Below are 12216 nucleotides of genomic sequence, written 5' to 3' on the forward strand. Positions count from 1 at the left end.
CTGAGTTTCCATTACAAAAAACTGGCCTTAGCAGCAGTTCCCCTAAGATAGTGGTCAACAACAGCACTGGAAACAACCTTCTTCCTTCTACTCAGTGTTGCTCAGTACCTTCTTACCCCCACAAGAGGGCAGAGAAGGATGTTAGAATGTCTCAACTAGCGGCATGGGAATGGGAACTCAGCATTGTAGGTTGCCTAGTGGCACCAGGTATGGCTCTTTGCTGGCTAGCAGAGAAAACACAGAAGTTGTAGCAACTACTTTTTATACAGTATATAGCTAAAAGTGAGTACTGGGGCTGAGGAAGTGACTTGAATAAGGCACTGGTTTTAAACCCAGGACCTGGGGAAGGGAGTGGAACAAGGATTTACAAATTATTGCTCTACTCATAAATGAAAGTGAATCTCTGCTGCTGGCATTGCAGCAGCTGCTGCTCTAAATCAACGTCACTGGTTTTTCTGTCTCTAGGGACTAGAGCATGTCAGTCCCCTGAGCAGTGGCAGAGCATGACTGTTGCCAGGTTTGACCCCCTCCAAAGTTAGAAGAGTGCTTGGAGTGTCGAGATGCTGGTTGGCAGAGGACTAGTGACACCCATCATTTGTGTGACATTTGCCACTTTATAACTATATAACATGGCCTTTTACACACTGCTGGAAGTATCACTAAAGGGTCTTGACTGTTTGGCCTTAAATGGGCAAAAACAACTGGACCTTAAGTGCAGAGTGATGGTTAGTGATGAAGGACATTTAGGTATCCCTGCTCTTAGGTCATCAGGATCTGTGGCTCTGAAAGAAGCAAGGAAATCCTATCACAGGTGTTTCAGGCTTTGTTGAGGTTCTGGCAGTGCCTTTTACAGAGGGGAAGACAGCTGGCTTTAAGTCCTGCTTTTGTTACCACTTCACTGTTGTAGTCGTAGACGGCTGGCGATCTAGTACACATTATACCCCTGCCCGGTGTCGGTGCCTGTGTAGCACTTGGTCCTTACTGTTCTCAAAGGAATCTGCACTTTTTATATTTTCCTCCATGTAACCCAGCAGCCAGACATGCAGGTGAATTGCTGAACCCCCTGGAGCTGAGAGTTAGAAATAAGACATCCACTGCAGAGTCCTTGGACTTTGACCTTGATCTATGGGAAACTTGGCTAAGAATGTGCTCTCTTCTAATAAACCAATTGTCTTACACACTGTATTATAAAAACAGGTTCTTGACCAAAAAAAATAGTATATTCCTTTGTTCAGAATATGTATCTAATTTCTATTTTATACAGATCTGCCTCTGGATATTTTTCTGTCCTCATGTAGTTTTGGTAGATGTGACTTCACTCTGCAAAGCCCCTAAAGTGCTTTAAGGCTGGGGTTTGGCGTCATCTTGAGAACACTTGCAACAAAGGGCCATCGGGGTGAAATTGGAATGGTTTCAGATGAAATGCAAGACTTGCATCTTGTAGGTTTTTTAGTGCCACTTTGTAATTGGCCATATGGCAGTGGTACAGGCTACCAACGATATGGTGGTAGCCAGGACTGGCAGGGTTTGGCGGGGCCCCTAGAATCTAGAGTAGTTTGTTGAAATGAACTTTTCTTTGTATGTGGGGTCTCCACTCTTCCTGGGAACAGAAGGTGGAAAGTAATCACCTATGATCTTGAAATCATGCTTCAGAGATGACTGGAACTGCCTGTGTAGTGTGGGTTTTGCCAGCACACTGTTTAGATTGCCTATCTAAATGAGCCATCTCATAGTTCCTTGTCTGACAGGACAGCAGCCCTGAGCCACATGTTCAGACATTTCTTTGCCTTGTTTGACCCCTTATGCCACTGGTCATCATGTTGGACAAACACCATGCAATTCCGTGGCCCAGGCTGTGGTACTGATCCACTGATCTAACTCAGAACAAGTATTTAAACACCAGGTTGTCATTTTACCATGCTGACTGAATTGAGGAGAGGGGGGTTCAGGGTTTGGCATCTGATGTTCATTGCTTCCTTCCCTTAAGAAAAGGAGTCAGTTCTGATTTCATTTCATGTGGCCTCTGCAGACATGCAGGTGAAATGCTAAATATAAATACCCTGGGAGCTAAGAGTTCTTAGGAATAGACAGCTGCCGGAGTCTTCTATTTTGATGTCTGACTTGTGATGTGAAAATAGGTTGACTGATTTTCCCTATATTGCAGACGTCACCTGTCTGTATTTTTACCAGTTATGTCTCCAGGGGACTCCTGCAGAGGGATGATGAAGTAATGTGTGTTCCCTGTGCTAAAGGAAGGTGTCAGTCTCCAGGGCACTAAGGGTTGACTGTTCGTGGGCGAGAGTTTGTCTGATAGTCCCCTTGAGAAGATTTTTTTTTAATTCAAGTTTATACAAAAATACCTTGACTTGTTAATAAGAATTATTTTGTAAATCTGCTCCATTTTGATGGGAAGCCTGTACTTTAGTTTTAGAGCTTAGCTAGTGATTAATTGGAGCCTTTGATAATTGACTTGTTTAAAGTAAAAGGTTTAATGTAATGAGACTCTAAAGCCTTTTCTTTCTAAATAATAATCACCACCATGAAATACTGTGAAAAATCTTTCTGAATTTCAAGATTTTAAGACCTTATCTGCAAATGTATCTGACTAATGCCTGGGTTGCAGTGGCTATGTCTGGGTGGTTTTGTCTGTGTTGCCCGTGTCTTACACTGTCTGCATTCTGCCTTCCAGCCATGAAGGAGGACAGAAGGATGGAGGACAGAACGGTGGCAGCAGCTGCAGCCCCAAAGAAGACAGTTCCTCCAGGTTCCTTGATGGGCAGACAGACTTCACCTAGAAATCCTGTTCCAAAGAAGCTTCCTCCTTATGCTAACATGGCAGGAGCCAAACCAACCATTAAGAAGCTGCCCTCAGGCTTCAAGGGTACCATCCCCAAGAGGCCATGGCCTTCGGCCACCCCTTCAGGCACTTCTTCCAGGCAGGCAGGACCAACACCTGTGACAGCTGCTTCCAGAAAGTTGCCTGGTGCTGCTGCTGGGGTGGGAGTGGTGAGGAAGCCAGTGGCTGCCAGTGTCTCCGCGGCCTCTCCAGCCCCAGCACAGCCCAATTCACAAATTCGGCAAAACATAAGGCGCTCCTTGAAAGAGATTTTGTGGAAAAGGTGGGCTATTGTACACATCATACCTTTGCAGAGAGAGCATTGGTGGTGGTATTCTGGATTTCCCCACTAGGCAAGTGCCCCCGGTTTATATAATCCCTCTTTTCGTTCTATTCAGAGTCAATGACAGCGATGACTTAATAATGACAGAAAATGAAGTAGGAAAAATTGCCCTCCACATTGAGAAGGAGATGTTTAACTTGTTCCAGGTTACTGATAATCGTTATAAGAGCAAATATCGCAGCATCATGTTCAACCTTAAGGATCCTAAGAATCAGGTCTGTGTGCCCCCAACTAGATGTTGGGACTTTTTGACCCGGAATAGAGCCCTGCCTTCTTTTCTCTTAGCTTCACGGTGACGCACCAAATCGCATTTGGAGCATCCTTTCCATCTTTGTGGGTCATCCCTGCTAGAACAGATTTTATGACTCCTCACCTTCCATTTTACTAGGTTAGCCTGAATTGTTGCAAAATCACATGCCCACTGCCCTAAGATTAAAAGTTTTTCATCCCAATTTTCAGGGATCTCTGGTGGATCTTGTTTGGTTTGGTTTGACTTTCTTGGGACAAGGTCTCACTGTAGCTTTGGCTGCCCTGGGTCTTGCTTTGTAGACCAGGCTAGCCTCAAACTCTTAAGAGATCCACTTGTTTCTGCCTAGCAGGTACTGGGATTAAAGGTTCAAGCAACCTTTTTTGCCTTAACCTCTCTTCCTCAGCCACATGATACATGGTACCCTGCAGTTCTCAATGATGCCTCTCTTCCTTTCTACTGCTGGGATTGTTTATAGTGTTCTCTAGACTCTGAGCACACACAATTCTGAGTTTTAGGACCAGAATCAAGTGTCTTGGCTGCATCATATGCTCTGCAATCCCATGGTAGAAGTGATGCATATTCCTGCCTTTATTTCTAACTTTTTTTTTTTTTTTTTTTTACGGGGCAAACAGTCTCACTGTGTAGCTCCGGCTGGCCTCAAGCTCAGATCCCAGTGCTGGCGTTAAAGGCATGTACTATCTGGCCTTTTAACTACTGTTTTTGAGGTAGTCTTGGGCTTCCTCTTCCCTGGTGTATATCACCTCTACTGGCTTCCAACTTTTTAAACTGGATTTCAAGTTGTATATGTGATTTGTGATCCTGAGAAGGCTTAGACTCTGCAGATGACCTTGAAGCCGGCTCTCAGTTGTACTATTGACTATTTCATAGTGGGTGGAGGGTGCACTTCTGCAGGGTGTGTGGTAAAAGTTGTTGGAGTATTCAGGGTCCGTCTGATTTTCACTGTGCTGTTTTGTTTCTTCATACTGACCCAGAGTAAAGATAACACTAAAGACGTATGGGTGAGGAAATGAAAGGGGCTTTTTTTTTTCATTAGGGGCTTTTCCATCGAGTTCTTAGAGAAGAAATCTCCTTGGCAAAACTTGTCAGAATGAAACCTGAAGAACTTGTATCTAAAGAACTTTCCATGTGGACAGAGAAGCCTACAAAATCTGTGAGTGCTGAGGAGGGTGACTGCCTGAGGCCCTGGAGGTTTCATTTTTCTAGAATCAATGAAGCTATTTAAAGGATGGATGAATATTCTTTCTACCTAGAACCCAAAGCTGAAGCCTTCATATCTATCCTTCTCATTGTAGGTAATGGAGTCCAGGACTAAGTTGCTTAATGAAAGCAAGAAGAACACTGCTAAGCCAGAAACTATTCCTGACATGGAAGATTCTCCACCAGTGTCAGATTCAGAAGTGAGCATTTGGGGTGTTCAGTATTTACACAGGGACTAAGACTAACATCTCTTACTTACCTGCTTTCAGGTGTCTTAAGTCACTGAGCAAGTCACTGACCTTTGAACAAGTATATACGTATGCATGGTGTAGTATTTCCCAAGTGCTTCTCTTCATTGGGACGATTTGGGTTCCTTTAGTTTTTTGAGACAATCTCTCTTCATCTGGCCTAAAATATGTCACCTCTGGAATCTGGGGATTATAGACCTGTCTTGGTGGGCTTTTTCTCCATTAATTTTGTTCGTTTTGTTTTTTGAGACAGAGTTTTGGATTTGTTCTGTAGATTTGGGTGGCCTTGAACTCAGAGATCCACCTGCCTCCACTTCCAAATGCCTTGGCACCACACCTGACTCTCCATTGGTTTGTGCAATTAAAGATAGATTGAATTTGGGAAGGAAATTATCTACTTGAGCCAAGCATGTTCTCACCTGTAATCCCAGCACTTACTAGATATGTTTTTCTCAGCCTGTGGGTTATGAGTCCTTTGAGGGTGGAACAACCCTTTCACAGGGTCACAGATCAGATGTCCTGCATATCAGATGTTTACATTAGAATTCATAACAGTAGCAACATTACAGTTACAAAGTAGCACCACAAATAATTTTATGATTACGGGTCACCACAGCATGAGGAACCGTGTTAAAGGATGGTGGTCTAGGAGGGTGGAGAACCTCTGTGCTAGATGGAGGCAGGAGGATCAGGAGTTTGGGGCCATCCTCTGCTACATTGCGAGACATTGTCTCAAGAAAACAACAAAGGCAAGACCTGCTTGCGTTTCAATTGCAGGAACAGCAGGAGTCAGTGAGAGCTGCCCCTGAAAAGAACACGACCCCTCTTCTGGATGTCTTCAGCAGCATGCTAAAGGACACCACAAGTCAGCATCGGGCTCATCTTTTTGATCTAAACTGTAAAATTTGTACAGGTGAGCATAATCTAGGACTTGAAACTTTGGAAATGAGACAAGACTGGGCTTTGTCTGAAGTAGCAGTGTTCCAGCCCAGTTTAGACAGGGTGGCTTTCTGGTGCTTATGTAGCCCGGTCCCAATATCTTTTGATTAACTTAAGTCATTGCCTACTCTTATGACTGAGCTGTACTCTTGAATGTGTCTTCCTCGTACCTCACACTCTTCAGGTCAGGTTCCATCACTGGAGGATGAACCAGCTCCTAAAAAGCAAAAGCTTTCAGCTTCTGTTAAGAAAGAAGACTTGAAGCCCAGGCATGACAGTTTTCCATCTGATCCAGTTCCTACCACTGCTGATGAAGGAATTGCAGAGACACTGCCTGAAAATGCCTCTGAGCCAGACCTGGAGAGTATATCTAGTCTGAACCAGGAGAGAAAATGTTTCCCTGGGCCTCCAGGTGATGGCCAGCCTGACCCCTCCCCACTGGATGGCCTCTCTCCCTGCTCTGCCTCTGGTGGCAATGGGGTGGTCACCACAGTCACTGTGTCTGGCCGAGACCCCAGGACCGCCCTGAGCGGGTCATGCACAGTCACAGCCTCCATGGCAGCCCACCTGGATAACTCTCATACTTCAGAAGCCAAACTGGACATGATAAAGCCTGCTTTGACTCCTGCAGTGGTGCCTAAGTCCATACTGGCAAAGCCGTCCTCCTCTCCTGACCCAAGATACCTGTCAGTACCACCATCACCAAATACGAGGTGTGTGTTTAGGATGGGGCCTGAGCAAACCTCAAACTCTTGCTTTAGACTGACAAGGAAGGCTGGTGATTAGATTTATCAGAAACCTGGCTTCAGTATCCTAAAGATGCTCCATCTCTTGGATGCCTAATTAATATTTTGGTCTCATTCATTCAGATCTTGAGTACAAAGTTTTTAATTTACTTAATGGCCATTGATTTGTTGCCTGAACAACTTATTTTCTTGACCAAATATCTAAGTCATTATGACTTAAATAGTTGTTTGGTAAAGGAAGCCACTAACCTTGGGCTTCTCTTTTGCTCCTAAGTATGAAGTCATCACGGTTTGAAATATCTGTTGTACAAAAAGAAATTAACACTTTTTTATGGTTTGGTTTTACAGCATTTCAGAATCACGATCCCCGCCAGAAGGAGACACAACCCTCTTTTTGTCTCGGCTCAACACGATTTGGAAAGGATTTATTAATATGCAGAGTGTAGCAAAATTTGTCACTAAGGCATATCCTGTCTCTGGGTGTTTGGATTATCTCAGTGAGGTTAGAACCAAGAACTCAAATCTCTCCCGCTCCCTTTCCCCCTCTCCTCTCCTCTCCTCCTCCGGGTGTGTGGTGTGTCTTGGAGGAGTCAGATTCATGCTGTTCCTCTGTTGTATGGCCAGACAGAAATGTGGACCAGCGGTTAGGCATCCCAGTTTCCTGCTTAGGTGGGCTATTTCCATGTATTCAGCCTGTTTCAGCTTCTGAACATAATATCCTTGGGGGGGGGGTGGTTTTTTTCCTTCCACCCGACTTTAGGGGCACTTCTAAAGTGGTGCTGTTTCTGTTGTTTGATCTGGTGTTTTGGAATTAACTGTGTCAATCTGCAGCTCTGGTGTTGACTGCATGTTCTTCTTGTGTAGGATTTGCCAGACACCATCCACATCGGTGGAAGGATTGCTCCAAAGACAGTTTGGGATTATGTTGGCAAGCTCAAGTCATCCGTGTCTAAGGTACCTGCTCACAATGTGGTCTCTTCAACAGTGGGCAATTGTGTTTGCTGAAACCTTTTTTAATTTCTCACTCCCTAGATGTTGAGTGCTGAGAAGCACATAAAGGTATGGAGCTGTACTTGACTAATGGTGGTAGCCGTTTGCTTCTGACTTACAATGGTGTGATGTATTCAGATTTTAGTAAATACACAGGCTTTGCTTCCTTCTTTTGTGACTAAGGGAAAAGAAGGTAGGAACGTGGAGACATCCTGGCTCAGGCACAGTTTTTTCTCACATACAGGCTTTGGCTTCCTAAAAAATCCCTCAAGTTAGCTGCAGGTGATGGGTGAGGTTTCTATTGAAAAGGTCTATAGTTGTGCCAGACTGGCCTTCTAGTGTGGAGACACCCAGATGGCACCTGCTGCTGGTGTGTCCTGTGTGCTGTGATCCCCATCATCTCAAAGTCCTGGGAATGGAAGTGGCAGAGCCCAGCAGTCTGACCAGAACCTGTGTCCTTTACACTTGATGTGAATTAGTGCAGGCAGTAGATGTGACAGAACTGCTAGGCAGCGTGTCTCGGGGTCTGCATCTGAAGCAGGGCCGTTAGGGCAGCCCAGGTGCAGCTTCCCTGTGCTCTGTTTGTCTTTCAGGAGCTCTGTCTGATTCGCTTCCACCCTGCCACTGAGGAGGAGGAGGTTGCCTACATCTCTCTCTACTCCTACTTTAGCAGCCGTGGCCGGTTTGGGGTTGTAGCGAATAACAACAGGCATGTCAAGGACCTGTACCTGATTCCACTGAGTGCTAAGGACCCTGTGCCATCCAAACTCTTGCCCTTTGAGGGCCCAGGTAAGCAAGCACCCAGTTTCTGGTAGGCACAGCCAATCTCACACGGTTCTCTACACTGACACAGTCCTCTGGGATTGTCACAAGAACATCTGGCACCTGGCCCCGGATCTAGATTAGGACAACCAATGGATAAGCATGGCAGGAGATCTAGACTCATGGCTCTAAAAGTATCTTAGTTCAGGTGAAAATTGACTCACTCCTTACAAGCAAATTGTTTGCTGCCTCAGACCAGGGAGTTTTTCAAATGCCAGGACCAAGAACCAGACCCAGAGAGGGAGGACAGAGTTTGCCTGGATGCAGGGTGCCTTTCACTCCAGACAGACGGTTGCTGTTACTGTTTCCGCTCTGCTCGAAGTGAACTGGCCTTTTCCATTCTAAGGTGCTTCTCCGCAGGACCTGATTCCTAAGGGGTCTTGTAACAGTGCCGTGGAGAAACATCTCAAAATGACTACTTTTCAATCAGTGCACACTGGAGTAAGTTCTTTTACCTTTTCAAACTATTTAGATTTGTTCTTTCCTTGGAAGTATTACTTAGCAGATTACATAGAAAGAAACACAAACTGGACTTAGATGGCATGGAAGGCTCTGGTCCAGTGATATCCTGCTCTGCTAAGCACCTTCAAAGAGTTTTCATGGCTTCAATTAGGGAATTGGCACTAGTTGCCTAAATTGGTCTCTTTTCCCCAGTGGATTAATCTTACCTAAAATCCAATGGGTTTGACATTGCTAAACATTCTTTAAAATGCTGTCATAGAGGTAGCTGATGAATGCCTCAAGCCCTGTACCCCACATCACTTGCACTGCATCTAAACTGGCTGGGATGCCGAAGGACAGCCCTCTGCTAACTACAGCCTGTTCCTAGTTCATGGCTTGAGTTTTTACCTGTGCCCACAGTTTCAAAATACATGCACATTAAGGTATTGGTTGGTGTCATAATACAGGGGTTAAATGTTAATGGGCATGATGCGGTAGGTAATTGTAGTGCCCAGCACATTTCAAAAGCAGAGTATATTAGTGTGTTCTGTGAAGCCATATTGGGGATAAGAAAAAGAAATTACCACTGTGGGTGGCAGAGAGTGCCCTGGAAGTGCTCGATGACAGCCATGTGAAGAGCTCTGGCCAGCATCTTCCATGACCAAGGGGAAAGAGGCTCCAGTTCTCCTGGAAGTGAAGATCCAGAAGCTGACCCTTGGCACCTGTGTGAAGAGCGGCCGGTCGCTTAGATTTGTCTCAGCTCCCGGGTAGGAATTAGTGTCCATGGATAGTACCTGAAGTGAGGGCAGGAACTGCCCCTGGGCACCCTCCTCTCCGGCGGAAAAGCACACCATTTATTGCAGAAGTGTGAGTTAGACCCCTTGCCTCCAGTTTGCTTAGAAAGAGCAGCGCTTCATCCTCTATGCTCTCTCTCCCCATCTCCGTCAGCGTCACCAATGAGGCCAGTGTTGAGAAATCTGCAGAGTACATGAAGCCTTTACCCAAATAGGACTTGGGGGAGGTTCCCAGTGGCCAGGGCCAGGAAGGAGACAACCACAACCAAAGGAATGGTACCATCCATTGTGGCTACACAATCATTTGGGTGCAGGGTTTTGGGATAGCCAGCCAGGACAGGATAAGGCCACACTGGGCTTCCAAGATGACAGGGGTTGGGGGTTGACACATTGTATCCCACTAAGAAATAGGCACTGCCCACCCAGACTCGTGCAGTGGCTGGCCGGGTGGAGGGCCACACTCGCTGAGGCCGTGGCACTGAAGGGTGCGCTCAAAAGACAGGCAAATTTTCCTCCACAGAAGTCAGAAGTGTGTCTTGTTAAAATAAGAATTTAGAAAAGTAATGAAGTATTACCTATAGACTTTTGAAGATTTTTTTTTAATTTAAGGACTGAAAAATACAGTTTTTGATGATATTGTTGCCACAATTACATGCGTGGTATTTGCACACTATCAGTGCAAACAGCCTTGGCCTAGGCCAGGCTTGTGGCTGGACCTGCCTTACATACTGATGGTTTGACTTGGCATTTTCTAGGTGTAGGTGTGAGTGTGTGTGTTTGTGTTTATGCTTATGTTTATGTGTGCTATATGTGTGTAAGATTGGGCTGGAGCCTTGTTCCTGGCTTATTTATTTTTCCCTCGGTACTCATAGCATGTAATCTTCCCAGAAGCCTTGGACACCTTGGGCCCCCTCAGCCAACCAGTGGCCCCATCTGAGTACCAGCTACCCAATAAGCTGGGGGGTCTCTCCGCATACCTAGGGTCTGCATTCCCAAAGCCTTTCTCTCAATGCAAAGGCTTTGCCTGTAATCTCTGTAAGAGTGGTACAGCACTCACCTTGTGCTGCTGTCCTCATAGGCTCAGGTAAAGTCAGCCCCAGGTAGTGTGGTGCAGATCCTGATGGGAGTGGAGAGGACGTTACACAAGGAGCTCCTCTCCACCCGGACTCAGAGCCCAGAACTTTCTGACAATTGGCCTTTTGAACTCTAGTCTGACTTTAAGAATGACAAGACCTCAAAAGTACTTAGGCCACAACTTTGAGAACACCTACTGCCAGCATTTGATTCTTGGTTTAGCATGTGTAAAATTCACAGACCCAGTCAGTACATCCTGAACTGCTGTGTTTTTTTAATGATTCTAGTGCCCTTGTCTTTTGTAATGATTTTACACAAAAATACTGTTGGTCTTAGACACTGTTTACACCTAATATGATTACTTCAGAGGACAGCTAAAAAGCCCAGGTCCTTCTGACCCCCTGTCCATCCTGTCCACACTAGTTTAGATGCTGTTTTAAAGCCACCAACAGGTTCTCAGGCAACTTGTGACCTTAATCGAGGGAGCGAGCCTAGTTCGTTTACAGGAGCCCTTCCCTTCTACCTGGCCCTGGCAACCCATGTACCCACCTCATATTCATCAGGGCTTACTGCCAGGTTGAAGAAAACTAAGGCACTTCACTTGGTGTCGGTGCCTGTTGCACTCACAGCAGCATGCAACCAGTCTCCTCTCCAAACCACCCTCAGGGAGTGTCACACTCCAGTGTCTGTGTTTACACAAACAGTTCAATTAGCTGGCAAGTTCTATGCTTTGAAATTTTAGCAGGTAAGCACTCCAGTTTTCTTGTGTATGTATCAAAGCTTTGCATAGAAACTGTAATCAAAGTCAAATACAGTATTGAATGGAATGTACTACTTTGTCTATCTTAAATCAATAAAAATATGTCATGGAAACTGGTCATTGTTTGTTTGACTTGGAACCATGCGATAGCTAGGGCCACTTGCCCTGGGTCTACCTCTGCTTCTTGTAAGCCAGCATAACTCTTCCGGTAGTACAGGGGCACAGCAGAGGGCATGCAGACTGACATGCTCCATGGTGTCCTTTGTACTCGGGCACCTGGAAGAAGATGGACAGCGCCCTTGCTACCCCAAGCATGCACGGGTGCAGTGGCTTTACCCTATTCTTAGAGCTTCAGAGTCGAAGAGGGAGGACATGTGCGTGAGTGTGTGTGTGCTAAGTGGGTTGGGAAGTACTCAGTTCCCCTCAGAGTTGCCAAGTGTGTCCAAGTCATACCTAAAAACACAGTTTCTGATCCAGCAGGTGTGTACATTTTGTGTTGAAAGATTCAAACCATAAAAGAGTTTTCATCTTGAACATGTTGAACATGCTGTTAGACTGGGGAATAGAGGTGTTGATCTGATAGGTGTGAGATCAGCTGGAGTCTACTTTGGGGAGATCCTGCTAGTAAGTGGGAACACTAGCATGCACACCGTTCACAGCACCGCCTCCCATACCTGTAGAAGCAGGTGGGAGATCCTGTTAATAAATGGGAACACTAGCATGCACACCGTTCACAGCACCACCTCCCATATCTG

The 12216-nt window shown here is 45.6% G+C and overlaps 1 protein-coding gene across 5 annotated transcripts in view; it reads left to right on the forward strand.

The window, feature by feature from the left end:
* Positions 1 to 12216, forward strand: part of Dido1 (death inducer-obliterator 1) — a 56880-nt gene that overhangs the window by 36889 nt on the left and 7775 nt on the right. For all 5 annotated transcript variants that reach the window (XM_038330069.1, XM_038330072.1, XM_038330071.1 and 2 more), the window contains exons 8-16: positions 2690 to 3119; positions 3235 to 3394; positions 4484 to 4600; positions 4743 to 4847; positions 5673 to 5808; positions 6019 to 6547; positions 6929 to 7082; positions 7445 to 7534; positions 8164 to 8359. In XM_038330069.1, the coding sequence (XP_038185997.1) occupies positions 2690 to 3119; positions 3235 to 3394; positions 4484 to 4600; positions 4743 to 4847; positions 5673 to 5808; positions 6019 to 6547; positions 6929 to 7082; positions 7445 to 7534; positions 8164 to 8359 (1917 nt within the window). The remainder of the gene's footprint in view (positions 1 to 2689; positions 3120 to 3234; positions 3395 to 4483; positions 4601 to 4742; positions 4848 to 5672; positions 5809 to 6018; positions 6548 to 6928; positions 7083 to 7444; positions 7535 to 8163; positions 8360 to 12216) is intronic.

This window comes from Arvicola amphibius, chromosome 5 (genome assembly GCF_903992535.2).
Source record: "Arvicola amphibius chromosome 5, mArvAmp1.2, whole genome shotgun sequence".
Lineage (NCBI taxonomy): Eukaryota > Metazoa > Chordata > Mammalia > Rodentia > Cricetidae > Arvicola > Arvicola amphibius.